Raw genomic sequence first — 27,754 nt, forward strand, 5'->3', positions numbered from 1 at the left:
AGGTGCTGTGCCATGGGGGCTCGGCCGCTCCGCATCGCCCCGATCTGCAATGCAACAGGAGGTACACAGAGAAGAGACAGCTTCCCTGGAAAGTCACAAGGATACGCTCTTCCCCGCAAAAAAAAAGAGGATAAATTGCGTTTTCATGTTCATGCCGTGCAACGAGTATTCATGGCAAACCAATCATACAATTCTGCATTCTGCAGGAATTAGCTGTAGCAACTGATCTGGGAAAGCCGTGCTGGCCCGCACTTATCAGGGCACACATGCCTCTGTCTTGCAACCCAAGACTTTAGTTCAACCATGTGTCCCTTCCCCATGGGTTTAGGCAGAAAGAGTTAACTCATATGCCAACAGCACACCAAAACCGGCACCTGCAGCTCCAGTCGCCTCAGTCAGACACCGAAAATACTCCACCACAGAGGGGGAAGCCAAGCACCCTTCCCAACCATGCAATACCACTGTCTCAAGGAGTTGAAACCTCTATTTCACTTCTGCAGGGAAACATGTAACAGGACTCAAGACACATCAGCAAACTGGGATCACGTAGCAAGGGAAAACTGAAGGGCTTCCCCAGGAGGGGGTGGCAGGGGCTGCATGAAATTAGCTCAGCACCCCAGCGTGGGACCTGGGGGAAAAGCCGATGATGATGCTGGCCGAGAGAGGAGACCAAGCATGGGGACAGCACTGGAGAGTGATGGCCTCCACAGACCCTCAGAAGATACCTTCGCTGGTCAGGAGAAGCTAGAGATGCAGCATTGGGTGGCCCCATCACTGGAAGTGTTCAAGGTCGGGTTGGACGGGGCTTTCAGCAAGCTGATCTAGTGAAAGATGTCCCTACCCATGGCAGCGGGGTTGAACTAGATGCTCTTCAAAGGTCCCTTCCAACCCAAACCATTCTATGATTCTATGGGTGATGAGTTGAGTTGACCAGCTGGCAACGGATATCTGAAAACCATTGGTAAGAGAGCAAAAAGAAAACGGGAAACCAAAAACTCACCCACCCTGAAGGAAAGGATGGGATGAGACAGGGAGGTCGGTGTGTCCAAACGCTGGCACACAGCACCCCAACCTCCTGAAAAGACAGTGACTGGCAGAGGCGGTGGTTTCTCCTCCTCTTGGGCGCTTGGCCATATGTCCCTTTGCCCTGGGGAAGTGGCACTTGCACCCACCACTGTGGCTGAGCGCCAGGCCATTTCACAGAGTGCGTCACCCACTTTACCTTTCAGCGTAAAACCCTAAAGGCTTTGCAGAGAAATGGGTGGCGAGGACCCAAGTCAAGCACAGAAGGCTCTAGTTTCCACCTTAGTCAATTCAACATGCTCCAGGCCAAGGAACAGAAAGAAAAGAAGAAAACAAAACTAAACCACACAAGCATATCCTCTGCTGACAAGCCTTCTACTGAGCAGGCATTTCTCTGACAAATGTTATATTATCTTGTTCTTTACTTATTTATAGTGCTGGAGGGGTAGGACTGTCCCTCAAGAGGCGCTGCTAAGTTTTCTAAAGGAAATAAACTGATCTTCTCCACCAATGCCAGACTATGTTTGCAAACGGGTTACTTTTCTTTTAAATACATGCATCAGTATTTTAGAAGAAAACTCTTCAAAGTGGGTCAGTGTTTAACTCGCCCATCAGGGGTCTATAAACACAACAGCAGCTGCTGCGCATAGGGTTCTCTGCTCCCAAAAACGTGCCTTAAAGTGTCTCTGCCTCTCCATTAGAGGGTGAGCTGGGGTCTCCTGCAGGCATTGGTGCGCCCTCCTTCTCCCGGGCAATGCTCTCTGTTGCTCTTGGCACTGCTCCTGGCTGAGCCCATCATGGGCAGGTCATCCCCCGTACGGGGGCACGGACATTTCTCATTGCTGCCTTGGGATGGGTGCTCAACGCCATTTGGGTTTGCCCCATTCACCCTGCTCTGCTTGCAAGAAGACTGTCCCTTCGGTGGAGCACGTGGCTTTGCAAGGTGGGGTATCTGCGATGGCCAGGAGAATCCTCCTGCCATCATCCTCATCTGCTCCTTCCAGCCAAGGTGCATTGGGGTGGATCCCAGCCACAACAGCAGACGCCCTACCTACCTTTCTAGTAGTTTCAACAATCCTACAGTGCCTTCAACCCCAGAAGGCTTCTGCCACCTCCGGGTAGGATCTATGAAACCTAGATATCCTGTTTTACCGGTGGCCACATCTGCTGACACCACGCAAACCACGGAAAAAGGCTGGAAGCAGGAGCAGCGTCAGCGCCGTTGCTCAGCGCGCCGCTTCACCCATCGCAGCTCCTCCATACCAACTCGCTCAGCCCTCTCCCGGCAGCGAGAGGCTGCGTGGGGAGAGGGCATCCCCCCATGATTTCTAAGCGATGACCAACCACAATGTCAATAGGAGCAAATGAAATTTAAGGCAAGCAAATCACAGCCCTTCTGAGTTGCGCTCCTGCAAAGCAGAGAGAGATAAGGGGGAGGAGTGAAAAGGAGAATCAATAAATCTTAACCTCATTCACAATGATCTGGAGCTCTTATTAAGTAAATTAATTTAAGTTAATTTAACTCGATCATGACTCCTGATCACAGTGATTTAGTGAGGGGGAAATTGCATTAGGAAAGGCCACACTCGCTAGATAGAAGAACGGAAGAAAATTAGATCCACTTAGCAATGTGAATTAATATGGAAATAGCAGGTGTAAATTTAACCTTATCAAGAGAGCGAAAATTATCTTCATAAATTTGGAGAAATAGCCCCCAAGTTGCTTATAAATCTATTTAAAACAAAAATATTACAAAAAGTGTAGTAAAATTAATTTAAAATATACTCCCATCTATCGCCTCTAAGAAAAGTCAGCAGCAGGGCGAAGTTTAATGCAACCTAGCAATAAGGGGAGAACGCAGCTCATCACCGAGGGATTAGCACCGGGTACCTCCAGACCTGCAGCGACTCTCCCCGTCACTCATTTCCCAAAGACACGTCCCTCTTCATCTTAGTCTGCTGATTTGGGGGGAGTTTGTCGGCAACAAGGGCAACGTCCCAGATGCCCCAGCAAGGTTTCTTGCTGCAAACTGCAGCACAGGCACCCAAAAAGAGATTGGGGAATCTTATAAAACATCTTTAGCGACGACAAGTTCACAAGATGGACAAGGACACAGCTCCTGCCTTAACTTTATTAGGGCTGCGTATTAAATCTGAAAAGATCGGTGCCTGTGCAAAACGGCTGCGCATCACTTTTGGAGCCCCCAAAACCTGGGTTTCATGGCAGGAACTTCCCCTTAGCATCAGCTAGAAACCAATTTGGGAGCAGCACTTAACTGCAGCACCACCAGCCTTTTAACGTCACACTTCTAGCTTAAGGTGAAAAGGATATTAAAACTAAACAGCCGACCGTTCGGTATGACACACACTGAAAGATAATAATGAGGGGGTGACCAAACCAGCGCTGCAGGCATGCACAGCGTGTCCCGCCGCCCCCGAAGGCGCCCGTTGTGTTGGCAAAAGCACAGCACAGCAGCAAAAAAGCAGCCCCCGGCTCGTTCGTTGCTACAGGTCCAAGACGATGCTCTGAACGATGGAGCGCAAAAAAAAAAACAACATGTAAAAACTAGTAGTAGCATTTGCCATGTGCTTCCTCCAGACAGTCCAGATGACTGATCACACACAAGGAAGGTAATAGGGAGACTGAGTAAGAGATTTATTGCTTCTTTAAAATATAATTGTTTTAATTTGCTGATGGCATTTTATCAAGATTTGTCTGAAACAGTCGTAAGATCTAAACTACATCATTTAATGAACTCAAAGATTAATACGGATAAAATTATTCTACAAGGGGAAGCGCTCAGCCAATTGCAGCGACGAAACCAGGTCACTCCTCTGCTCGGCTGAGCAACACTCACCACCCAGCAGCCAGAGACTCCTGCGCTAACCCTGCAGGAATTCCCTGCCCTCCTCAGCTCTCACCACACGTCCTCCATCCATCAACCACCCACATCTGGAGTAAAAAGCTGCGAGGGAAGAACCTGAGCTGAAAAGTCGGAGCGCGAGTTGTTTTCTGTTAACTAAGGCTGAAGTTCACAGAATCATAGAATAGTTTGGGTTGGAAGGGACATCTGAAGGTCATCTAGTCCAACCCCGCTGCAGTGAGCAGGGACATCTTCTACTAGATCAGGTTGCTCAGAGCCCCATCCAACTCAACCTGGAATGTTTCCAGGGATGGGGCATCTATTGGCAAGAAGGCCAAGGGTGTCCTGGGGTGCATGAAAAGGAGTATGGCCAGCAGGGCAAGGGAGGTTATCCTCCCCCTCTGCTCTGCCCCGGTGAGGCCACATCTGGAGTGTTGTATCCCATTCTTGGCCCCCCAGTTGAAGAAGGCCAAGGGAACTGCTTGAGCAAGTCCATCGGAGAGGTACCAAGATGATCAGGGGGCTGGAGCATCTCCCTTGTGAGGAAAGGCTGAGAGACGTGGGCCTGTTCAGCCTGGAGAAGACAAGACTGAGGGGGGATCTCAAGGGTGGGTGTCAGGAGGATGGGGCTGGACTTTTCAGTGGTGCCCAATGACAAGACAAGGGGCAACGGGCACAAGTTGGAGCACGGCAAGCTCCACCTAAACATGAGAAAAACCTTCATCCCTGTGTGGGTGCCAGAGCAGGGGCACAGGCTGCCCAGGGAGGCTGTGGGGTCCCTTCCCTGGAGACATTCACACCCCGCCTGGACGCGGCCCTGTGCCCCTGCTCTGGGTGTGCCTGCTCCAGCAGGGGGTGGGACGGGATGAGCTCCAGAGGTCCCTTCCAACCCCTACCGTTCTGTGGTGCTGTGATCTACCACCTCTCTGGGTAACCAAGTTAGTCACCTATTTATTACAGCACTGGATTAAGCACATTCATCTGCATGTCATCAAGGGGCAGCAGATTAAATTTGATATGGCTACAAGAAGCCTCTCTCTCCCTCCCTTACCACTGATGCCCAAAAGAGATTTGTGAGTCAGGCTTGTACATCAACGGGATAATAATTTGGGGCAGCATCGTGTCACAGTACGACATAACAATTCTCACTATAAAAAGCATCAAGTGGCAAAACCATCATCGTGTTTCACCAGCAAGGAAAGCCACTGCAGAACCGAATCCACCAACAGACAGGTACAAGACGCAAATTCCCCTCCCAGCAATAAAACTGGGACGATTACGGAGCAGGGCAAGCCTAGCCTGGGTCACATTTTCTCCTTCGAGGTCCCAGTTGAGGCGCATTAATGACGGAGAGACACTAAAGCAGTAGTTTTGCACTGACCAGTTGCAGAACATTTCACCGTCACAAAAACTAGAAACAAAAATCAATCTTTTCTCCAATAAATGAGCAGGATTTGCAGCGAGGGCAGTGACGGAGAAAGAAGGGTTGTTAGAATGGGACCGTCTGTCCCAGGAACTGAAAGCAGCAGCTCTTTCCACCTAAACAAAAGAAGGAGGATTTGCTCAAAACAGCTGTTTCAGGACCCAAAAAGCAGCAAACCGAGCTGGGGATGGGAAAGGGCAAGACACACGTCGATGCGGATGTAAATGTGCTCATTAGGGGCAATTTGAGTAGCACATCAGTGACCGTAGCTACAGGAGCAACCAGAACCAGAGTCAGCATTACACTAACCCTGCAGGAGGAAACAGGAGATTAAAAGCCACAAGAAACAAATCTTCTTTCCCACAGAAAATACCAGGTTCCAAAATTATCAGCAGCAAATTATGAACCTCTAAGAAGCAATATAATTTGAGATTTTACCATAACATACTTGCACATTCACAATGCAAAAGCCACACTTCGAAATATTAATAACAGTGTTTTTATAAAGTTGCCTTTGGAGCCAAAGAAGAAACACACCCATTACTTATTTGATGGTCTGGCTTTCTATGAGAAGAAGCACTTTGAAACTGAGGCCGGTATAGTATATGAGACGAGGAGTTTCTCAACTAAGAGCTTGAAAAAACAAGACAAAACAATAGACCTAGTTTTATATTTTAAAAAATAGTTTGCAAATAAACACCTTTTTTAAAAAAAATCTGTTTACTTGGTCACTTAGCCTCATCACCCTGAAGTCTTCCAAAACAAACCCTCCCTTCAGATACCAATATTTGTGAAACCCAAAGCCAAATTCACTTAAAATATGGAAAAATCAGGCAAAGTTAGGCTTTAAAAACAATCACCGCAATCTTTGTCTTTCCATAGCACCCACCATAAAACCCGTCAACCCTTGGAGCATCGCTGGGGGAAATAACCTTTGGAAGAAACCACCTGGAGCAGGGTGTTGATGCCAACCTGCGTCACGGCTCCACCAGAGGAGCCGATGGGGGGGGGACAGCCCACAGCATCCCCCACCTCCTTGGATTTGCTACACTGGAATAAATAATAAAACAAACAAGCCCACAGCAGTGCAAAGCAGCCTCTCTTTGCCCAAGATATTGCCCATGACAGTGCAAATCAGCATTTCAGGGGGAGGAGAAGTCATTCTCCACCTCAGAATAGCCAGAATCTGGGTTATAACCAAAAACATCCTTTCTAATAGTGCCTTTTCCTCGGACATCAATAATTATAATGACCTTGCTGCTTATACACCACTTCCAGACTTTGTCTCAGCCTCCAAGATGTTCCCTGGTAACAGCTGTATGAGCTAACGTGGCTGCAGTTCACTCGTAGCTGAAATATGGACATCAGCACAGCTGATTTAGGAAGACTCAGACTCAAGGGTCTGGCACCATCCTCTGGTATTACTCTTCTTCAGACAGGTGCTGGCATGCCAAATTATTTGCTACAGGGTGGAACTGATGCTCCACCCATCCAGATAACCCTGGAAGAAGCAAGTTTGTGCCTGCACCTACCTCCTGGTATAGGTTTGGGGCATCTGCCTCCAACACACTTTCAATAAGGTCTTCTCTAGCACGAACGTTGAATCATAGAGTCATTAAGGTTGGAAAAGACCTCTAGGATCAGCAAGGCCAACCATCAACCCAACAACACCAGGCCTCATAAACCAGGTCCCCAGTTGCCACGTCTACACGTCTTTTAAATACCTCCAGGGATGGTGACTCCACCACTTCTCTGGGCAGCCTGTGCCAATGCCTGACTGCTCTTCCAGTAAAGATATTTTTCCCAATATCCAATCTAAACCTCCCCTGATGCAGCTTCAGGCTGTTTCCTCTCATCCTATCGCGTGTTACTGGGAGCAGAGACCAACCCCCGCCTCACTCCAGTCCCTCTCAGGCAGCTGCAGAGAGCGAGAAGGGCTCCCCTCAGCCTCCTCTTCTCCAGGCTAAACCCCCCCAGCCCCCCCAGCCGCCCCCCAGCACACTTGTGCTCCAGACCCTGCCCCAGCTCCGCTGCCCTTCTCTGGACACGCTCCAGCCCCTCAAGGTCCTTCTTGTAGTGAGAGGCCCAAAACTGAACACAATGTTCAAGGTGTGGCCTCACCGGTGCCAAATACAGGGGGGAGGACGTACACAAGAACATTATAGAGCGGAGGGAAGGTCTGGCCTCGTTAGCAGGCTTGACCATTCCTAATTAATACACCACATCTATCTCCAAAAGAAGCAGCAAGTTTACTTAGGTCTGATATAAAAAGCTGTATGCGTTTATTCATCTTCCTTACAGCTTATTTAACTGCTTCATGGAAACAACTAATTCAAACGGGGAATAAATATGAAGCCACAGACTGCAGTAAGCTGTTGGCCGCCGGCTCAGGCTAACGTGATTACTAATATGATTTTACACTTTTAAGTCAATAAACTCTGCGTAGAAGTGGCTAAACAAATAGAGAAATTAAGCGGCAAACACACAACGGTAATAACATGGAACCAACGTGGGAGCTCCCTCGGCTCCCGCATCCCAACCTGCATTCAAGGGATGGAAGAATTACCTGGATGTCATAGGGCGCCTTGTCTTCCAGTTGGGAACGGGGCTGCCGAAGGACGATAAGGCTGGAGATGCCACGTTCTTCTTCACTATCCTATAGCGCGTCTTTATCACCTTGTTGGCCGGGGGGCTCCTTACGAAGTGCAAGTTGGCTCCTACAAGAAAGCAAATGGCAAAAAGGGTTTGAAATTCAGGTGTGCCTGGGACAGAAGGGACCTCACCAACGTAGGTCCTACAACTAACTCTTCTGCACCTGTGAAAGGGGCAGAAGACCACAGGGGTGCATCAGGCACGGGACCACCATGGTTGATGGTAACAGAAAGGCTCTGGGGGCGTTTCTTGGGGGTATTTGGCTTCATCAGCCTGGCAGCAAAACTCTACCAGGTAAATCATGCATTCACCAACAACACCTTGAACCTGAACATCACTGGAAACAGATTTATGCATTTAATCATTCCGTTTTCATCATATTTTGCAGGATGATCTACAAGACGTTTTATTCTGCTGAATGTTTCATGCAATTAACAGTTATATGTTTGACTCTGGTCTTCCTCCACTTGATAGCTAGCAATTTTTTTTGTGGCTTTAAGGAATGCATCTAATTGCCCGACTTTTATAACATACAGCTATAACTGCCCAGATAATTAAAGCTGACACTACATGCTGAGACTAAGTCTTCTGCTTTTATAACTGATTTAAAGGGCTGGCTGTTTTTCTTGGAGATACTCTAATTAAAATTATTGCAAGGTTGAGAGGGGAAAAGCCGAATCATTATTTCCCCTGAAAATGTTGTACCTGTCCCCATGTTTGTCCCTGTGAGAGAAGGGAGGACAGCGTTGCTTCCCAGGCAAACTGGAAATTCCCAAGATGCTGGATCTGTGTCTAAACCAGAAAATCAGGGAAATGCATTTTAGAACCAATCTTGTTCCCCACAGCAGCGGGAGCAGCTTCCCCATCACCCTGCGGCAGTGGTAACGGCGATCCGTGGCTTTACAGTTTAATACGTGCATTCCCAAGCAAGCCGCCGTCTCGCGTTGGGTTCGGGAGGGATCAGGTAACCCGCGGCATGAATTTCCACTCCCAAACTCTGCCAGAGTCTTACAACTTCTGCCAGGGGGAGAGGAGAAAAGCAGGCTCTGCCATGACGGAAAAGTCACTGGAATTTTTCATGATAATGATGACACTCCTCAATACTAACCCATAAGATAAATGATCACCAAGCAAGGAGCGTATGGAGGGAGTCACAGCCTTCAACACTGCCCATAAAGCACCGAACACACTCACGACACCACGCAAATAACCTCCTTTATACAGCTGCAATAAAATTTGGAAAGTGTTTGGGCCAGCTCTAAGTTGGCATTGCACTTGGCCACGCCGCAGCATATGGGACCTCCCTGTTGGCGCCATGCATGGAGCCAGATCCTCACACCCACGTGTGATGTTAAGAGACTCTTTTACATCCCTCCGACTCCAGTGTGGGAATTCTGCTTAATTAATGCATCCAAATATTGCCTGCATGCAAATTATTTTTGCAGCGTCGCAGTAAGCAAGCACACTTTGGATGATGCTTTCAAGACCGGCAGGCTGCTGTTAACCAGCCGGCACCCATAAAACCAGCAGCGCTACAAAGTACGCTCTAAGTAAGGACGCGTTAAGTCAACCGGTAAATGTTGAACAAACTGAAAAGCCAGGAAGTTAACCCCAGTAACTTAAAGAGCTTCTGGTTACTTGGAATCAAACATAAAATAAAACAAATTACAATACAACCAGATGTTTTGTGAGCCTGTGTGAACCTCATGAAGTTCAACAAGGCCAAATGTGAGGTCCTGCACATGGGCTGGGACAATCCCCAGGATCAACACAAACTGGGGGATGAAGAGATTGAGAGCAGCCCTGAAGAGAAGTACTTGGGGACTGGTGAGTGAAAGGCTGGACATGAGCTGGCAATGTGCGCTCGCAGCCCAGAAAGCCAACCATCTCCGGGGCTGCATCCCCAGCAGCGGGGCCAGCAGCGCAAGGGAGGGGATTCTCCCCCTCTGCTCCGCTCTGGTGACACCCCCCCAGAGCCCTGCGTCCAGCTCTGGGGTCCCCAGCACAGCACAGACATGGACCTGTTGCAGCAGGTCCGAAGGAGGGACACGGAAATGGTGCGAGGGCTGGAACCCCTCTGGTGGGGAGAGAGGCTGGGAGGGTTGGGGTTGTTCAGCCTGGAGAAGAGAAGGCTGTGGGGAGACCTTATTGGAACCTTTCAGTGCTTAAAAGGGGCTGATAAGAAAGATGGGGGCAGACTTTTTACCAGAGCCTGTAGTGAGAGGCCAAGGGTTAATGGTTTTAAACTAAAGAGGGTAGATTCAGACTAGATCTAAGAAATGTTTTATGCTGAGGGTGGTGAGACACTGGCACAGATTGCCCGAGAGGTGGTGGATGCCCCATCCCTGGCAACATTCCAGGTCAGGTTGGACGGGGCTCTGAGCAACCTGATCTAGTTGAAGATGTCCCTGCTCACAGCTGGGGGTTTGGACTAAATGATCTTCACAGGTTCCTTCCAGCCCAAACCATTCTGTGATTCGATGACCAGAGGAACCGCAGACACTCATTGCTTTAGAGGTGAGGCAAGAAGAGAGAGGAAAGAAGATGGAAAGCAAACAAGTTTTCATCACCGTTTCCCTGTCCTGGGACTTTTTGTATCAGACAAAACTCTTTGGAGAGCGACTGCTCCATCACACGGGTTTTTAAAGCCCATTGCAAGGTTTACGCTCTAATTACAATTATAATTGCATGCAAGCACCGGCAAAGTCGGAGCATTTTGCTTCAGAGAACTGTATTTTGGGTTGCAAAATGGGAACAACAGAAGGACAGACAAGGAAGCCCAACGCCGCACAGGCATACAATGAAATCCCAGCTACAGTGAGGGCTGGTGACTACGAGACCTTTTTGCCACCCACGAGGCATGGACACATCCAGCCTCTCATGGATACAGCATCAACCATGTACCCAACACAGCTCCTTGGCACCAGGGAAGGGATGAGAGCCACAAACCCACATCCTCCCCGAACAGCGACAACACGAGTTGACCCTTTCCCTCCGCCGCTCCGACCTTACAAAATTATGAAGCTGGGAATTTGTTGAATACATTATTAACATTTAGCTCTTTTTTTTGCCCCTATGCAAGCTCTAGCTGCCACTAATCAACCCAGAACCTCATCAAACTCCTGCCTGACATCGTCCCCCACCTCACGCTCACACAAGAAATAGAGGTCCCAAATTGTTGTGGCTTGCAGGCGTCCCCCCCCCTCCTTGCACAGACGGGCTGGCGCCTGGTAAACTCTATTCCCCGGCAGTAATTGGATGGTGTATTCATGCCGGAGCTGCTCTTCTGAAAGTGCCTGCGCACACGGCTCCAGCATTAACCACCTCCTGAAAGAGACTCTCCGAAGAGCTCAGTTTTCTATTATTACTTGCTAGCTGAGGGGTTTTGTGTAGATAATCATGTTATTTAGATAGGATGTTGGTTTAATTCCCTTCATTACAGGCTCCCAGGGTTGTAATTTTTTTTCTCCGCATGATGTATTCCCCGTGGCACATTTCACTCAAATCAAACACTTTACGCTTTTATTACAAACAATACCCCAGCGTCCCCCGTTATCAGCCCGGCGCACACATGCACACTCCTCGCAGAGATCCAGAGGTCAGTTCTAATGACTAATCGATCTCATTAGCTTTCCTAATTAAAAACTTTACTACCGCAATGGAAGACAAACTACAAAAAAACTGCTTGCATCATATTTGAATGGGATATGAGCATCATTTATCAGCCAGGGCTCGCAGCCTGCGCCCATCGCAACAGGCCCCGCGCTGCTGAGGTTGGTGCTTTATCCGGAGCCGTGCATCCCCCGGGCACTGCTCGCACCAACTGTGCCCACGGCAAAAATCCTGATGCAAACTTCAATGCTGATCTTGAGGTGGGCAATTTGCTGCCAAAACCTCTTGCCACAGCATTCCGAGCAGATGGGATCCAGGACCCACCAAGTTCATGCATCCTTTAAGAAAGGGTTTGAATGCCACATGGTTATGAGAATCCTTATTTCTGCTCTTATTTTGCTGCAAGAGGTACAAGGAATTGATTCCCTGGGGAAGCTGAGGCTCGGAGGGCAAAAACAGGTCTGGCTCCTGGGGTGTCCACGGGTGAGCTGGAAATAACACGAGGTCCAACTCACTTTCTGGCATCCTTAAATCATAGAAGCACTGCCTCAACCTTAAACTTTTATATTCTCCAACCATTCCAAATTTCCTCTTATTTTGATTCTGCCTCCCCAAAATTAATGAAGTTGCAACATTTAAAAGTGATAGCTTTTCTCCAACCCCAATACAAAGTGGAGAATTAAGATTACTTGCAAGGAAGTTTCAACCAAAAAAAAAAAAAAAAGGGAAAATGTTTTGTAAAAACATGTATTTATCCCCCATGGCAAGAAAAATGGGGAGGGGGAACATTGACCTGCTGTTATTTCCTCCAAATCCTTCATCCCTATAAGCTCTCATCAAATCTGAATCTTCTACCCCTGCCAAAAAATGAGCGGAGGCGAGGCAGATATTACTAACTTTGCTTCGCAGTCAAACCAGGGTTTATAATCTCAGTCCTACAATAACACAGGGGTTGGCAAACAGGCGGTGGGGAACGTCACACCCTGAGCCATTTACTTCTGCGTGGCTGTGTCATTACAGCATCTCTCCAGGGACGGGTCAGCATCGTCAGCCAGCCGAACCCTAACAAGCAAGTGGGCGAGTCCACGCAGCGAGAGGAAGCTGCTGCTGCTCAGGGTGGGTTAGGGAAACTGCAATAGTGGTGGAGTAAATTCTGTCTACCTACTGCTGGGAAAAAGAAAGTTAAATAAGCAAGGGTCATTTCAGGAGAGCAGATTCCCAAATTCAAGAGATTTATGCTCTGGTGCTCTCATGAGACCCCACCTGCAGTGCTGCGTCCAGCTCTGGAGCCCTCAGCACAGGAAGGACACGGACCTGTTGGAGTGGGTCCGGAGGAGGGACACAGAAATGCTCCGAGGGCTGAAGCCCCTCTGCTACGAGGCCAGGCTGAGCGAGTTGGGGTTGTTCAGCCTGGAGAAGAAAAGGCTGCGGGGAGACCTTCTTGTGCCCTTCCAGTGCTTAAAGGGGGACTACAGGAAGGATGGGGACAATCTCTTTAGCAGGGCCTCTGTGACAGGACAAGGGGTGATGGGTTTAAACTAAAGGAGGGTAGATTTAGACTAGATATAAAGAAAATATTTTATACAATGAGGGTGGTGAAACACTGGCCCAAGTTGCCCCAAGAGGTGGTTGATGCCCCATCCCTGGAAACAGTCAATGCCAGGTTGGACGGGGCTCTGAGCAACCTGATCTAGTTGAAGCTGTCCCTGCTCATGGCAGGGGGTTGGACTGGATAATCTCTAAAGGTCCCTTCCAACCCAAACCACCCTGTGATTCTGTGAATGCTGTTTCTGGAAAAGGATGCGGGACAGAAAAAGCCTCCCATATGAGCACAGAAACTGCACGGGAATCGGAAAAAAATCAGTGCTGTGTGTCGTGATGTGACCTGAGTCCCTAACAGGCCTCCTACCCTCCATCGTTGGCCACCACGAACCTGCCTGTGTGCAGGCCTCTGACGGGGAAGGCTGGACCGCCGGCAGCTCGGTGCCAAGCTGCTGCTGCCACTGCTGTTAAATCCCTCTCCAAGGCAAGCTGGAGAAGTGATGAGTGACAGGTACATTGATCTTCCAGCACTTGGAAGCGAGATGAAAGTAGGAACGAATGCAAATTGGGGAGCAGAAGCTGTACCTTTGATACAGTGCTGGTATTGTCCTCAGCTCTGGAGGAAACCTCGGGGGCGCAAAGCAATGTGCAGCAGGGCCACCCTAAGGGGCCCTTTTAACTCAGTCGTGACAAGTCCACTAAGTAAAAAGCAAAGCAGAGGCCACAAACCTCTGATAAAGCTGAATTGCTTTTTCAAAGACATCCATTAGGAGGAAAAATAAAGGGCTAAGGACTATTGCTACATGTGCAAAGAATGTCACTAGCATCTCGTAACTCCTGATACCGGCTCTGAAGCTAGTAGGCGTGTAAAAAGCAGGGATTTGAAACCAAAAGCAGCTCCAAAAAGAACTGAAAATCTCTGCCGAAGGCTATTCTGAAAGCAAACACTTTCTAACATGAAGGTGAATCCCACTAACGCCCTCGCTGCGGGATTTCCTCCAGGTCTGGAAGTAAAGATTCAGCAAAAAGCACTGTTTTTCTTCTTTTCTCTTCCTCAGGTCCCAGAACAAAGCTGCTGCTCACCTGCTACCCAAAGCAAACCCACACTGTGGCAGCAGGCGCTTGCAGCAGCAGGAGAATCATCCACATGGGGTGATGCTAAAGGACGGCATGGGACCAAACCTCCCTTTCTTTTGCAATGCCCCAACAAGACTGTGTCCTAATTCAATATCCTTCCACAGTAACGTCACCCACCTCGTGGATGAAGGGAAGGCCATGGATGTAGTGTTTCTGGATTTTAGTAGGGCTTCTGATCGCGCCCCTCATAGCATCCTTCTGCACCAGTTGGCCAACTGTGAGATGAGCAGGTAGACGCTGCGCTGGGTGAAGGGCTGGCTCAACAGCAAGGCTCAAAGCGGGGGACAGTGAATGAGCCTACATCTGGCAGGTGATCCGTCATCAGTGGTGTTCCTCCTTTCTAGGGCCAATTCTGTTCAAGATCTTTATCAATGCACTGGATGAAGGAGTTGAAGGCACCATTATCAAGTTTGCTGATGATACCAAAGTGGGAGGTGCTGTTGCCTCTCCTGAGGGACAAGAGGCCTTGCAGAGGGATCTAGAGAGACTGGAGCATTGGGCAACCATCGCTGGCATGAAATTTAACCAGTGCAAATGCCGGCTTCTGCACCTGGCATGGAGTAACACTGGACACAAGGCCAGACTGGGAGAGGAGTGGCTGGAGAGCAGCCCTGCAGGAAGGGGTCTGTGGGTGCTGGCTGACAGCAGGCTCGAGGGGAGTCAGCGGTGTGCCCTGGCAGCCAAGGGGGCAAACCCTACACTGGGGTGCATCAAACACAGCACACCCATCTTCCTACAGGAGGTGATTATCCCACTGTATTGATAAGAGGGAAGACGAAGGAAGACAAAGGAAGATGAAGGAAGTCAAAGGAAGACAAAGGAAGACGAAGGAAGGCGAAGGAAGACGAAGGAAGAAGAGTTCAGTTGGAAAGGACCTACAACGATCATCTAGCCCAACTACCAACTAGCACTGGGCCGGATTGAGCATTGGGGCAGCCTCCCCTCGAGTCCTGTGTGCAGTTCTGGGCCCCACCATTTAAGAAGGATGTGAACATCCTCAAATGCATCCAGAGGAGGGCCACAAAGCTGGTGACAGGCTGGAAGGCCTGTCCTGTGAGGAGCGGCTGAGGACACTGGTCTTGTCTAGTTTGGAGAAAAGGAAGCTGAGGGTGACCTTACTGCCCTCTGAGGAGGGGAGGGGGAGAAGGAGGTGCTGGGCTCTTCTCCCTGGCATCCAGTGACAGGACACGTGGGAACGCTTCAAAGCTGCACCAGGGAGGTGTAGATTGTACATTAGGAAGCATTTCTGTACCGAGCGGGTACAGACTCGAACAGGATTCCTAGAGGTGGTCGATGCCGCAAGCCTGTCAGTGTTTAAGAGGCATTTGAACAATGCCCTTAATAACATGTTTTAACTTTTGCTCAGCCCTGAAGTGGTCAGGCAGTTGGGCTAGAGGATCACTCTAGGTCCCTTCCAACTGGAACTATTCTATTCTATTCTGTTTGAAAACATGATGTGTGCCTTCAAGACAACTCAATACCAGGACAATAAATATAAGCCAAAATGAATCCAGACAACAGCAGCAATAATACAAATCCATGGCAAACTCCTCAGCTCTTTATATCTCAAATATGTGGGAAGTAGAAAGGTGTAGCTTAAGTTATCAAGGACTATTAGGAGAAAAACAAATTTTACAAGCATGACAGAGGCAGGAAACTTTCCAGGCGTGCAAGGAGCTGCCAGCAGCAGTCCAGCCCCAAAAGTGCCTAAATGTGGGTAACCTGGAGAGGTATGCAGCACTACCAAAGAGCAGTTTAACAAGAGCGCGCCAGGGAAGAGAGAAATCTTCTCATCTGCATTGCAAGCCTGTGACTCGCTACGCCTTGCTGAGGTCCTTGCTGCCCTGCTGAGTCTATTGTCCTCCCTCCACATCCCTGCAAGAGGTTTTGCAGGCCTCAGGAACTCAGCATCCCATCAAGAACAGCCTCAGAAGGGATCTCAGGTAGCTTCCCTGGATATGCTGGGCAAGAAGCTAGTTTCATAGAATCATTAAGGTTGGAAAAAACCTCTCGGATCAGCAAGGCCAACCATCAACCCAACAACACCAGGCCTCATAAACCAGGTCCCCAGTTGCCACGTCTACACGTCTTTTAAATACCTCCAGGGATGGTGACTCCACCACTTCTCTAGGCAGCCTGTGCCAGTGTCTGACCACTCTGTCAGGAAAGACATTTCCCCTAATACCCAATCTAAACCTCCCCTGATGCAGCTTGAGACCATTCCTCTCGTCCTGTCACTGGTAATTTGGGAGAAGAGACCAGCCCCCCCCTCACTCCAGCCCCTCTCAGGCAGCTGCAGAGAGTGAGAAGGGCTCCTCTCAGCCCCCTCTTCTCCAGGCTAAACCCCCCCAGCCCCCTCAGCCGCCCCCCAGCACACTTGTGCTCCAGACCCTGCCCCAGCCCCGCTGCCCTTCTCTGGACATGCTCCAGCCCCTCAAGGCCCTTCTTGTCCCGAGGGGCCCAAACCTGAGCCCAGCATTTGAGGTGTGGCCTCACCAGTGCCGAGTACAGGGGCCCCATCCCTGCCCGGCTCCTGCTGGCCTCACCAGTGCTGAGCACAGGGGCACCATACGCAACACAACAGGCTGGTGAGGGGTGCAGGGTCACAGCCAATGACAGGCACTGATCCAGCCGGCTCCCAGGAGCGGAGCAGCCGTGCAGATGAGCTTCAGATGCTGGAGCTGTGATACCCATCAGGCCACCACTTCTCAGCCCTTGTCCCTCCATCACCTCCATGGTAAGCCCACGCCAGGGCAAACTGGGTGGCAGAAGAGGGATTCACAGCCAGGAGCAACCTCAACAGCAAAAGCACCACGGGAAGCTCCAACAGTGCTTTACCAGTTGTCCTCCTGCTGCGGCAGCTCTGTGCACATGGAGAATAGGGCCAACTATTGCCCTTGTTATCAGGCTAGACCCTCATGCTACCTGCTTTCCTGCTGAGACAACACTTCCTCCGTGATTATCCATTAGTGAAGGATTTGAGACCTTAATTTCTGCTATAAAATTTATCTCTAAAGAGAAGTGATGTCACGCTAAGAGGATGAAAGCTAAAAATCCCAGAATTTAAAAGCCTATATCCCACTTCTCCCATCCCTGTTTTTCCAACTGCAAAATAGATGGCTTGGTTGAGGGATACCTTATGCTCAATTTCTTGAGGGGAAAACAAAATAACATACAAAGATACCGCTTTGCTGTAGGGTCTGCAACAAAACTTGAAGACAGGATGTGCCACGCAGTTCTTTTTCTTTTTCCTTAAATACTGTGCATTTTAAAGCGTTGTGCCGCTCAAGAATGTTAGGGCTTCCAATATTTTTTAAAAGAAGACATAATCCCAAATATTTTAGCACTTATGATCGAGACTGAGAGCGGCGTTGAGGAACCACGGGGTTTGCAGTGACACAAGCGGCTGGAGTCCACACCAGGGAGGTTCAAGACAGCTCTGCCAGCACATCTCCAAGGCAAGGGGTTCTGCAGCAATCCAGCGGAGGTTGGATCCAGTTTTGGGGTGAGTTTTGGGGTTTTTTGGTTAAACCAGGCAGCAGCTTCCCAATATTAGACTTGTGCACAGCAATGGGTATTTTGCAAACAGCACTTGAAGAGCAACATGCTGGTCTGGATGCTGCGAGCTGTGCTGTGCTTGCACAACCTGCCAGTCCCACACTGTGGCCATCACGCCTGCAGCTGCTGAGGATGCACTGGGAGCCTCGTGAAAAAGAATGCTGATGCCAGGCGCCAATAAAATAGCGATGTCCACAGCATCCTCCCTGAAACCAGGAGGGTGAACTACCTTGGTAGAGACAGAGGGATGTTAGGGAACACTTGCCGTCCTTTTGCCAAGCGTAGCTATCTTGGAAAGATTTCTGCTCACCGTTGGGTGCAAAGGTGGCAGCACAACCCCAGCATCCAAAGTCCCTGGGAATAACTCTGTCCCAAAACACCACGTGCTTCCCTGGATAGGAAACACTGCAGACTGGAAGGACACAGCAAAGGGAGGAAAAAAATATGAGGAAGACAGAGAGAAGACGGGCTAAAACAAGAAGGAACCAGCTGGATATGGGGACTGGACAGGGTAACAGAGAGCGTATAATAGCAATTACGCTGAATAATACGTGAGAAAAAGGAAGGGTCCCAGCAGTTAAAAGCTGAGTCACTAAAAGTCAGTGTAGCTCTGCCTCCAATGACCTTAAAAAAAACGCTGTGCAGCTCCAGAAGAGGCTGTACACCTACTCAATTCCTGCATGGACCTTTCCAGAATTATATTAACAGATCGTGCATCAAATGACCTCGCAACGAGGGTAAATCTGTGGGTGAACCTGAAGAGAAGTTTCATCACAGCTCCTACACCCAAAATCAAATCATTCTGATGTTTCCCATTACACCAGAAGCACCTGCAAAACATCAGCCCTGAGCCGCGTGGCTCCGATGCCTTTTGTTCTGGCTACCAACTTGGCCAAGTCCCTAGAGTTAACAAAAGGATTTGGGATTACTGTAATACTGTTACGAATTTAGTGTGAAAGCAGACACCAGCATTACAGGATGATTATCACAAAGCGTGTTCAATATGTTCACACAGAATGGCACAGCAAGAGGTTAATTATATTGCTACTAGAATCAGCTTCCAAAAGGACCATCCTTCGGTTTAAGAGGGGAATTTAATTTTCACACTCATTCAGTTCTGAGCTCTTTCAAGAGCGACGGCTATTTATGCCAGAATGTAAACGATGGTTTATGATCATGAACTGCTGCTTAATAGGAAATAAATCCAATTGATCAAAAGTGCTTTACCTGTGACCCCAAGCAAGACTGCTGTTCAGGCTGTAATATTCGCAGAGGACAAGAGAAGCATGGGCTTTGCAGCTGAGACGTTTTAGCGGGCTCCAAACCCATTGCAATATTTGCTTAGCACGGCAGCCGCTTTCAGCTGGGAACATTTGGGGAATTAATACCAAATCTGCTTTGCTAATTCCTCTCCACTGAACGGACAGCAGGCAAAGACGAAGTTAACGTAACCCATCAGGCACGACAGTGCATTGGTGCCGTGGCACTTGCTAGAGATCAGCTGTAAGGAAATACCTATTTTAGCAGCGAAAGTATCAAAATCCTCATATACTCTCCAAATCAATTGCATGTGTCTGGGTATGCACCTGAAATTCCTGTTTTTATGCAAAAAGAACAGGAGTTGTTTCCTGGAAATATGGAGTGGAAACAATGGGGAAAGCATTGCCCAGCTTCAAGGGAAAAATCAAGCGATGTGGCCTGCAGGGCGAGGGAGGGGATTCTCCCCCTCTGCTCCGCTCTGGTGACACCCCCCCGAGCCCTGCGTCCAGCTCTGGGGTCCCCAGCACAGCACAGACACGGGCCTGTTGGAGGGGTCCGGAGGAGGGACACGGAAATGGTGTGAGGGCTGGAACCCCTCTGGTGGGGAGAGAGGCTGGGAGGGTTGGGGTTGTTCAGCCTGGGGAAGAGAAGGCTGCGGGGAGACCTTATTGGAACCTTTCCGTGCTTAAAGGGGGCTGATAAAGAAGACAGGGACAGACTTCTTAGCAGGGCCTGCAGCGATAGGCCAAGGGTTAATGGTTTTAAGCTAAAAGAGGGGAGATTTAGACTAGATCTAAGGAAGAAATGTTTTATGCTGAGGGTGGTGAGACACCGGCCCAGGTTGCCCAGAGAGGTGGTCGATGCCCAATCCCTGGAAACACTCAAGGTCAGGTTGGACGGGGCTCTGAGCAACCTGATCTAGTTGAAGATGTCCCTGCTCATGGCAGGGGGGTTGGGCTGGATGAGATTGAAAGATCCCTTCCAACCTAAACCATTCTATGGTTTGATGATTACCAAAAGCTCACCAAGCCAGAGCTCATTAGCTGAGAAGTCTGGAAAGAGCCTCGGGGAAACTTGTTTCCAGAAAAGAAACATTTCAACATGGAAATACTGTTGGACATGCTTAAAAGAGAACATATTAAAAGTTACATTCCAGCTTGCCTTAGACCCAACGCAGACTCAAAGCATCGCTCCCATGCTCTCATCGCACAAGCTCAAGGTCTCAGGACACCAACCCATGTCCTCTTGCTTTGGAGATGGCAAATAAAAACAAAACTTACCACGCTTTCACAAAAAGCTTGTTTTCATATTGGGACAACTTTGTTCTCCCCATTCATCAGACAGCCTGCTTCTTCCTACTTGAGTCATGGGTGCAACCATGTCCATCTTCTTGAGAAAGGCTGCACTTCTCAATTCATGGCATCATTACAAAGTTTAAACAAACCGGAGAACAATCTCATTTTCCCAGCTGCCGGGCACAGACCAAGCAATAACAATTCCATAAACCAGCTTCAATTAGGAGCTTTTCATCCAGATTTTTTTGCAACAACTAACTAAGAGCATGGTGCAAGGACACATCAGGAATGGAGTAAAATCTTTGCATGATGGGAATTGGAATAACATTTGGTTGCAGGGCTTTTTCCAGATATCAAAGCAAGCCTCATCGCAGCCCATGAAACACAGCTTGCCGTTCATTGAGAAACTCCAGAGCCAGTTTCAAACCATGATAGAATCATAGAATAATTAAGGTTGGAAAAGACCTCTAGGATCAGCAAGGCCAACCATCAACCCAACAACACCAGGCCTCATAAACCAGGTCCCCAGTTGCCACGTCTACACGTCTTTTAAATACCTCCAGGGATGGTGACTCCACCACTTCTCTGGGCAGCCTGTGCCAATGCCTGACCACTCTGTCAGGAAAGACATTTCCCCTAATACCCAATCTAAACCTCCCCTGATGCAGCTTCAGGCTGTTCCCTCTTGTCCTATCACTAATAACCTGGGAGCAGAGACCAACGCCTGCCTCACTCCAGCCCCTCTCAGGCAGCTGCAGAGAGCGAGAAGGGCTCCCCTCAGCCCCCTCTTCTCCAGGCTAAACCCCCCCAGCCCCCTCAGCCGCTCCCCAGCACACTTGTGCTCCAGACCCTGCCCCAGCCCCGCTGCCCTTCTCTGGACATGCTCCAGCCCCTCAAGGTCCCTCTTGTAGTGAGAGGCCCAAAACTGAACACAATATTCAAGGTGTGGCCTCACCAGTGCCGAGTACAGGGGCAAAATCATGACTCTCAGAAAATTCCCAATTCTTTGCTTAACATCAATCCCTCTTGCCCCTTGACGTGGCCAAGCCAGGCACCTTCCCCAGGGCTGGGAAGAGCTCACCAGTCTCATACACCTCCCAAGAGCAAAACCCCGCACTGATCCTGCCACCTCTGCCTGGGTGCGCATCAGGAACGAGAGGTGACAGACCTGGCAATGATGTCCATCACAGGGCAGAAGGGGGACTGCTGCTTCCACGTTTCTCCAATGTCTTCTGCACGTATTCTGGCAACAAATTACACCCGTGTATCTTGCTACGGGTAGGGTTGGGTAGTGTAGTCCTGAAGAAACTCCAGTGCTAGAGAAAAGCTTCATTTTAATCAGAGCGCCTGGACCCGTCAGTAGATTGTTTCCATCTTCCCGCTTGTTCAATCTTTTCTCTTTTTTTTTTTTTTTTAATTGCTCACTTTGTCAAAATGTGGTTGAGTTATTGATACCGAACCCAAAAAATTATTTGAGACGAGATCACAGAATGGTTGAGGTTGGAAGGGACCTCTGGAGATCATCAGGTCCAACTCCCTTTTCCAGCAAGGCCACCTAGAGCCACCTGCCCAAGACCATGTCCAGATGGCTTTTGAACATCCCAAGGTTGGAGACTCTACAACCTCCCTGGGCAACCTGTGCCAGTGCTCCATCACACTCACAGTGAAGAAGTGTTTCTTGATGTTCAGACAGAGCCTCCTCTGGTCCTGTCACTGGGCATCACTGAGAATAGCCTCGCTCATCCTCCTTGCACCCTCCCTTCAGGTATTTATAGACGTTGATAAGATCCTCCCTGAGCCTTCTCTTCAGACGTGACACACTTCACCACATCAAGAAGATCCATCTTGGGGCTGGTACTCTTTAATCTCTTTGTAAATGACTTGGATGCAAGACTTGAAGGAATACTAATTAAGTTTGCCAATGACACAAAACTAGGAGGAGCTGTTGACACTCTCGAGGGCAGACAGGCCCTGCAGAGAGACCTGGACAGACTGCAGAGCTGGGCTGTCACCAACTGTATGAAGTTTAATGAGGGCAAGTGCTGGATTTTGCACCTGGGTCACGGCAGCCCTGGCTGTACAGACAGACCAGGGAACAAGGGGCTGGGGAGCAGCTCTGCAGGGGGACCTGGGGGTTCTGGCTGACGACAAGTTGAACACCAGCCAACAGCGTGCCCTGGCAGCCCAGGGGGCCAACTGTGCCCTGGGGGGCACCGAGCCCTGCATCGCAGCTGGGCAAGGGAGGGGGGATTGTCCCGCTCTGCTCCGTGCTGGGGCAGCCTCACCCCGAGCGCTGCAGGCAGTGTTGGGCGCCGCAGGACATTGAGGGTATAAAGCTACTGGAGAGTGTCCCAGAGGAGGCCACGGAGTTGGGAAGGGTTTAGAGGGGAAACCGTACGGGGAGCGGCTGGAGTCCCTTGGTTTGTTCAGCTGGAGCAGAGGAGGCCGAGGGCAGCCCTCACGGCGCTCTGCAGCTCCCTCCCGAGGGGAGGAGGAGGGGCAGGGCTGGTCTCCGCTCTCTGGTGACCAACGCCAGGACCCAAGGGAATGGCAGGGAGATGTGCCAGGGGAGGGTTAGGCTGGGCATTAGGGAAAGGTCCTTCCCCCAGAGGGTGGTGGAGCCCTGGAACAGGCTTCCCAGGGAGGCATCACAGCACCAGCCTGGCGATATTCAAGAAGCACTTGGACAAGGCCTTCAGAGACATGGTGTGAATTTGGGGTTGTCCTGTGCAGGGACAGGAGTTGGACTCAACGATCTTTGTGGGTCCCTCCCAGCTCAGGACATTCTATGATTCTAAGAATCCATCAGTAGTATTGCAATTGCATGTCCAGTGTCTCATACCCTCCAAAGGACCTGGCAATGGTTAAAGCTCCTCCAGCTGCTGGCCAGGACCCATCACGCCAATCCAAACCAACATTTAGATTCTCTGAATCAGAATACAGAGAACTTCTACGTTGGGATTATATACTTTAAAGGCCATTAGACAGCATCAAACCTTACAGCACAATGCAAAAGAAGAAACAGCATCACTCGCTCCCTACTTAGAAATAACGCAAAGGTTTAAGAAAGCCCCACCACGTGTGGAAATGGCATGGGGGAACCAGGAGATCCCTTGGCTGTTGAGAAGATCAGAGAGAAGGGGAGCGAGGAGGAGAGCATCTGGAGAAGCTGGGGACAGCGCAGTAAGGAGATTACTGTCAGCAAGGAAACATCATCAGCAAGCATGACAGGAGAGAAGGGGAGGCAGCAGAATGAAAAGAAGCAGACATGAAAGCCAGAGAGCTCCAAAAACTCCCTGGAAAAATGCTGCTGTGAAAGACACTTAGGATCAGCCTCCCGAAAGGCTGAGGACCTGCACTCCCCTTTCAGCCTGCTACTGCAGCTGATGTTGAAGAAGATCAAGAGAAGGAAACCACAGAGCATCACGCAAGGTTGGTAATTCCTTCTCGAGACTTGGGAGCAGGTTCACAATACCTGCTTTGCACAAAAACTAGGGGAAAAGACATCACCGTGCATCCCTGTTAGCTAGGACTCCTGCCTCTGTGGTACACGTCTGTATGCACATTCGCACCGAGAAAGTTAGCTCATCCACCTCACCGATCAAGCTATTGACCCTTCTGATCAACCCACCCGTCTGGTTCATCTGTCCCAACTCCTCTACCATCTCTTCGATCCATCCCTCCATGACCCATCTACCGATGCGGCGTGGTACAGGCGTCTCCCTACAGAAAGTGTCGTGGCCAATTCATCTGCTGCCTGAGCGTGACACTTCTGGTGTAACACCGTCAAAGCTCATGCACATATTTTACAAAGAATGGGGAAAAATACAAACTTTTATTGCTACGTGCTGGGAACACTGTGCGCTCGCAAGCGGCGCAGCATGAGTTTCCTCCTTCCCACCTCGGGTATGGGCTGCAGCCTCCCGTCCCTGCTGCCATCCATGGATGAAACGCTGCATATAAAGGAGGTTTATTGGATCTGGTTTCTTTGTTTTGTTGTTTTGGAGGGGGTTTTTTTGCCAGCACCAGAGTAAAGATGCTTAGGGTCAGCATTTCCATTTAGGAAAAGTAATTGCTAACAACTCGCTGGGGCTGCCGAGCACAAGGTGCCACACAGCGCCTCGCTGCAAGAGCCAACACGCAGAGTGGCATGGACTGAATCCTCAGTGCTGTGTTCGGCAGCCGCCGCGAGCCCTGCGCCAGCCAACCCAGCGCGGCACAAAATCCCAACAAGCGAGAGACTTTCTGCTTGTGACTCTGTGAGTACCGTTCCCCTGGACCGCACCACCGGGGAATTTTTTTATCATATTAAATTAGGCATTTAAATCTTACACATAGTGCTGAAGATTCATGATGTATGTCTCCTGGTCCTGGAAAGGCTAACACTGATTTAATACACGTAGATCTTTACTGATGATTGGTAGCCCATTACACACCGATCGTCAGCACGTTATACATCACAAGCTGAGCTCCCCTTCCTCCAGCTAGCTGGAAACCGTCCGGTTGCTCACAGGGTTTTCCATCCCTTATAGTGGTTGTAGTAGGGATTAACTTCTCCACTTGAACTGCAGCGGGGAAGGACTCAGACACAGCCGCGTGCCGTGGCATCTCCATTCCTCTGACCGTAAAGAAAAAGGCAGCTCCACTCGGACCATCGTCCTGCTGAAGCCTGAGCTAAATGTGGCAGGATGGAAATCACTTCCTAAAGTCCGGCCGTGCTTCCAGACCCACCAAGTACTTATTCCATGACTCCTTGGTGATCTTCAAATGAATTTTGGCTGCAGCCCAATTTGCAAACACTGCACGAGCTGTAGCAAATAGGTGATGGCTAGAGCATCGTCAGACACACCAGCAAGCGATAAGAACATACATCCCCGTGACGGCTGTCTGTGCAGTCCCAAGCGGCTGCCACGAGCCAACCCGATTACCCACGCAGGACTTAGTCATACCATTTTCCGAAGGAGTCTGGGTCAGCACACTTCAGAGTAAAACCAGGACCCTGAGGCCAGATGATTTGGGAAGCCACGGAGAATAACAGGCAGAATAGAGCGTCTTTGACTCAACTCTACAATTTTAATACTGATATTTAAACTGCAACAGAAACACTAGCAAATATCTAGGTTTATTCTCTCCAATCACAAAATACAGAGAGGCAGAGACAGACAGATTCCAGCAAGGTCTTGCTGGGGACAGAAGGACACATCGCCTGTCACCCACCTCCCAGTAACCCAAGAAGACACGTGGCCCAGACAGCACACTCCCAGTCTCAGCAGCTGGTGGGTGGGCAGCACATCCCCACCCTGGGGTCCACCCAGTACCCAGCTCTGCTGCATCCCCATCCCCACTGTCAAGAGGCCCCAGGGTGGCTCCATCCAAACACCGTGGGAGCTGTTGAGCCCACTAAGGACAGGGAGAGACCACGTTATCCACCTCTCCGCTGGGACCGGCATGAGGTGGTCACGCTTAATATACTAAACACACTTTTCCCGGCTACGGCCCATGTTAAAGAGCCTGAATGGGTCTCTGGAGCATTGGTCCTTGTTCAAACACAACCCTTATTATTATAACAAAAGAGGGTGGTGGGTTTTTTTTCCCCCCTTCCTTCAGTGAATGATTATTAATGTGTTTCCAGGAGCCGGGTCCATTTCTCTAAATGAGAGCGGGATGGCAGGAGGAAGGCTGATAAATGCCCTCCTCCCCCCGGCCTCGCGGCGGGAGCTGCCAGGGGTTCTCGTTCTAACAAGCTGCAGATGGAAGACGACTGGAATAACAAAGTATGAATTTTTATGAGACTAATAAATCACTCCACTTTTCCTGCTCTTGATCGTTTTCAGCACTTCAGACACTAGAAAAACCCCGGCTATAATCAAATGGATTCACGGATCTCGTGTTAACGCCTCTCCCGTGGCACGGAGAGAGGTGGCTCTGCCTCGGGAAACGACAGGGAGCTCTTGTCAGGCTGGAAATCCATTTGCATTCATGCTTTAGGATTGACTTAAATGGTTTTTTTTTTTTTAATTTAACAAGGAGAAATTTGAATCCGTTAGGTATTCCCCCACCCTCAAAGCCACTTATCAAACTGAAGGCCACCCTTGAAGACCTTTCCTAACTATCCACTTAAAAAGACCCTGACCCAACTCTGGCATCAGCAGAGAAACTTGTATAAACTCTGTGAGAACAGAGGAAAACTTTGCAGGCAGCACATTTAATAAGATCCTTTTAACTCTCCTTTCTAAACTTCTATATAAAGCAGGCAATGGACAGCCTCCAAATCCCTCCGAACAAGAAACAAAAGGTTTCAACTACAAGTTGTAACCACCGAGTACGTGTACGTGCATTTGCCAAGGGAAATAGCTGCCAAAAGGTCTGCTGAGCACCGTGTCAACGGAAAGAAATAAAAAATCAAGACTTTGCTCTCCTTACCAAAAAATTACTCTTGAAATCTCCAGGGCAGCAACCGGCAGAGGAGAATGGAGCCAAAGTCAGAAACACCGTGATGTGGTTAAGCAAAGGAGAGCACGACCATCGCTCCCCACTGGTCTGCAATCCCTTCAGGCCAAGCACAGGAATGCAACCTCCAGCTCCAGGAGCTTCAAAGCCGGCAAAAAAACACCCTTGTAATGGATGCAGTTCTCCCGGTCCCCCAGCGCCCGTGCTGCCGGCAAGCCTCCATCCCACCACACCAGCAAAGCAAAGCATCCCAAGGCTTGACGCTTTGCCTCCCCGAAGGAACAAGGGCAAGTTAGCTGGGAAACCTGTTGTTTCCGTCATCCTCATCCTGCCCCAGTCTTTAATCCATTCAATATGTTTTTCCCCCGCTTTTCATTTGCTTTTCCAGCACAGCACTGAATCAGGGAGGGAATTCATCTTTGACAAACATTTACCGATTATCAAATCACAACTGCAGCCGCAGACAGGGGCAATAAGTCACTTTAGGCAGCCGTCTGTATTGCAGGCTGAGGAGTTTGGGCAGCTCCTCGATGACAAATAACTCCTGTCAAAGCCGCGTGTTCCCTGGCGCTCCGAACCCGTGTTCTCTGTTGTTCCACGCTACCTGGTGTTTAATGACAACACTGTCAGACTAAGACGAAGCCTCTGCGCTGCGGACTGTCAAAGCCCTATTAGAGGAAAGATTGAGACCCTACTCTTCTTAAACTCACTCAAGCAACACAACCCGCTAGTTTTTATAATTATTGTACGAGAGCCATCGATCGCGCGCTGACACCTAACCTATCCGTATGAAATGGGAGTAGTTTGCTGGGTGACAGTTGCTATAGATTATTGTGGGTGGGTTGTTTTTTTTTTTTTCCCCCCTTTTATCCATCGCTCTACAAAGCCTAGAATGGATGGGAAGGAAGAGGAGGAAAGCGTGCGCCTTCACTTAGGTGC

At 49.5% G+C, this 27,754-nt stretch overlaps 1 protein-coding gene across 1 annotated transcript in view; it reads right to left on the minus strand.

Annotated features, from left to right (window-relative positions):
* ZC3H3 (zinc finger CCCH-type containing 3) overlaps positions 1-27,754 on the minus strand; it is a 192,638-nt gene that overhangs the window by 100,566 nt on the left and 64,318 nt on the right. The window contains exon 4 of the mRNA XM_075085955.1: positions 7,876-8,026. Within this exon, the coding sequence (XP_074942056.1) occupies positions 7,876-8,026 (151 nt within the window). The remainder of the gene's footprint in view (positions 1-7,875; positions 8,027-27,754) is intronic.

The sequence above is a fragment of the Phalacrocorax aristotelis genome, chromosome 2 (assembly GCF_949628215.1).
Source record: "Phalacrocorax aristotelis chromosome 2, bGulAri2.1, whole genome shotgun sequence".
NCBI classification, from domain to species: Eukaryota; Metazoa; Chordata; class Aves; order Suliformes; family Phalacrocoracidae; genus Phalacrocorax; species Phalacrocorax aristotelis.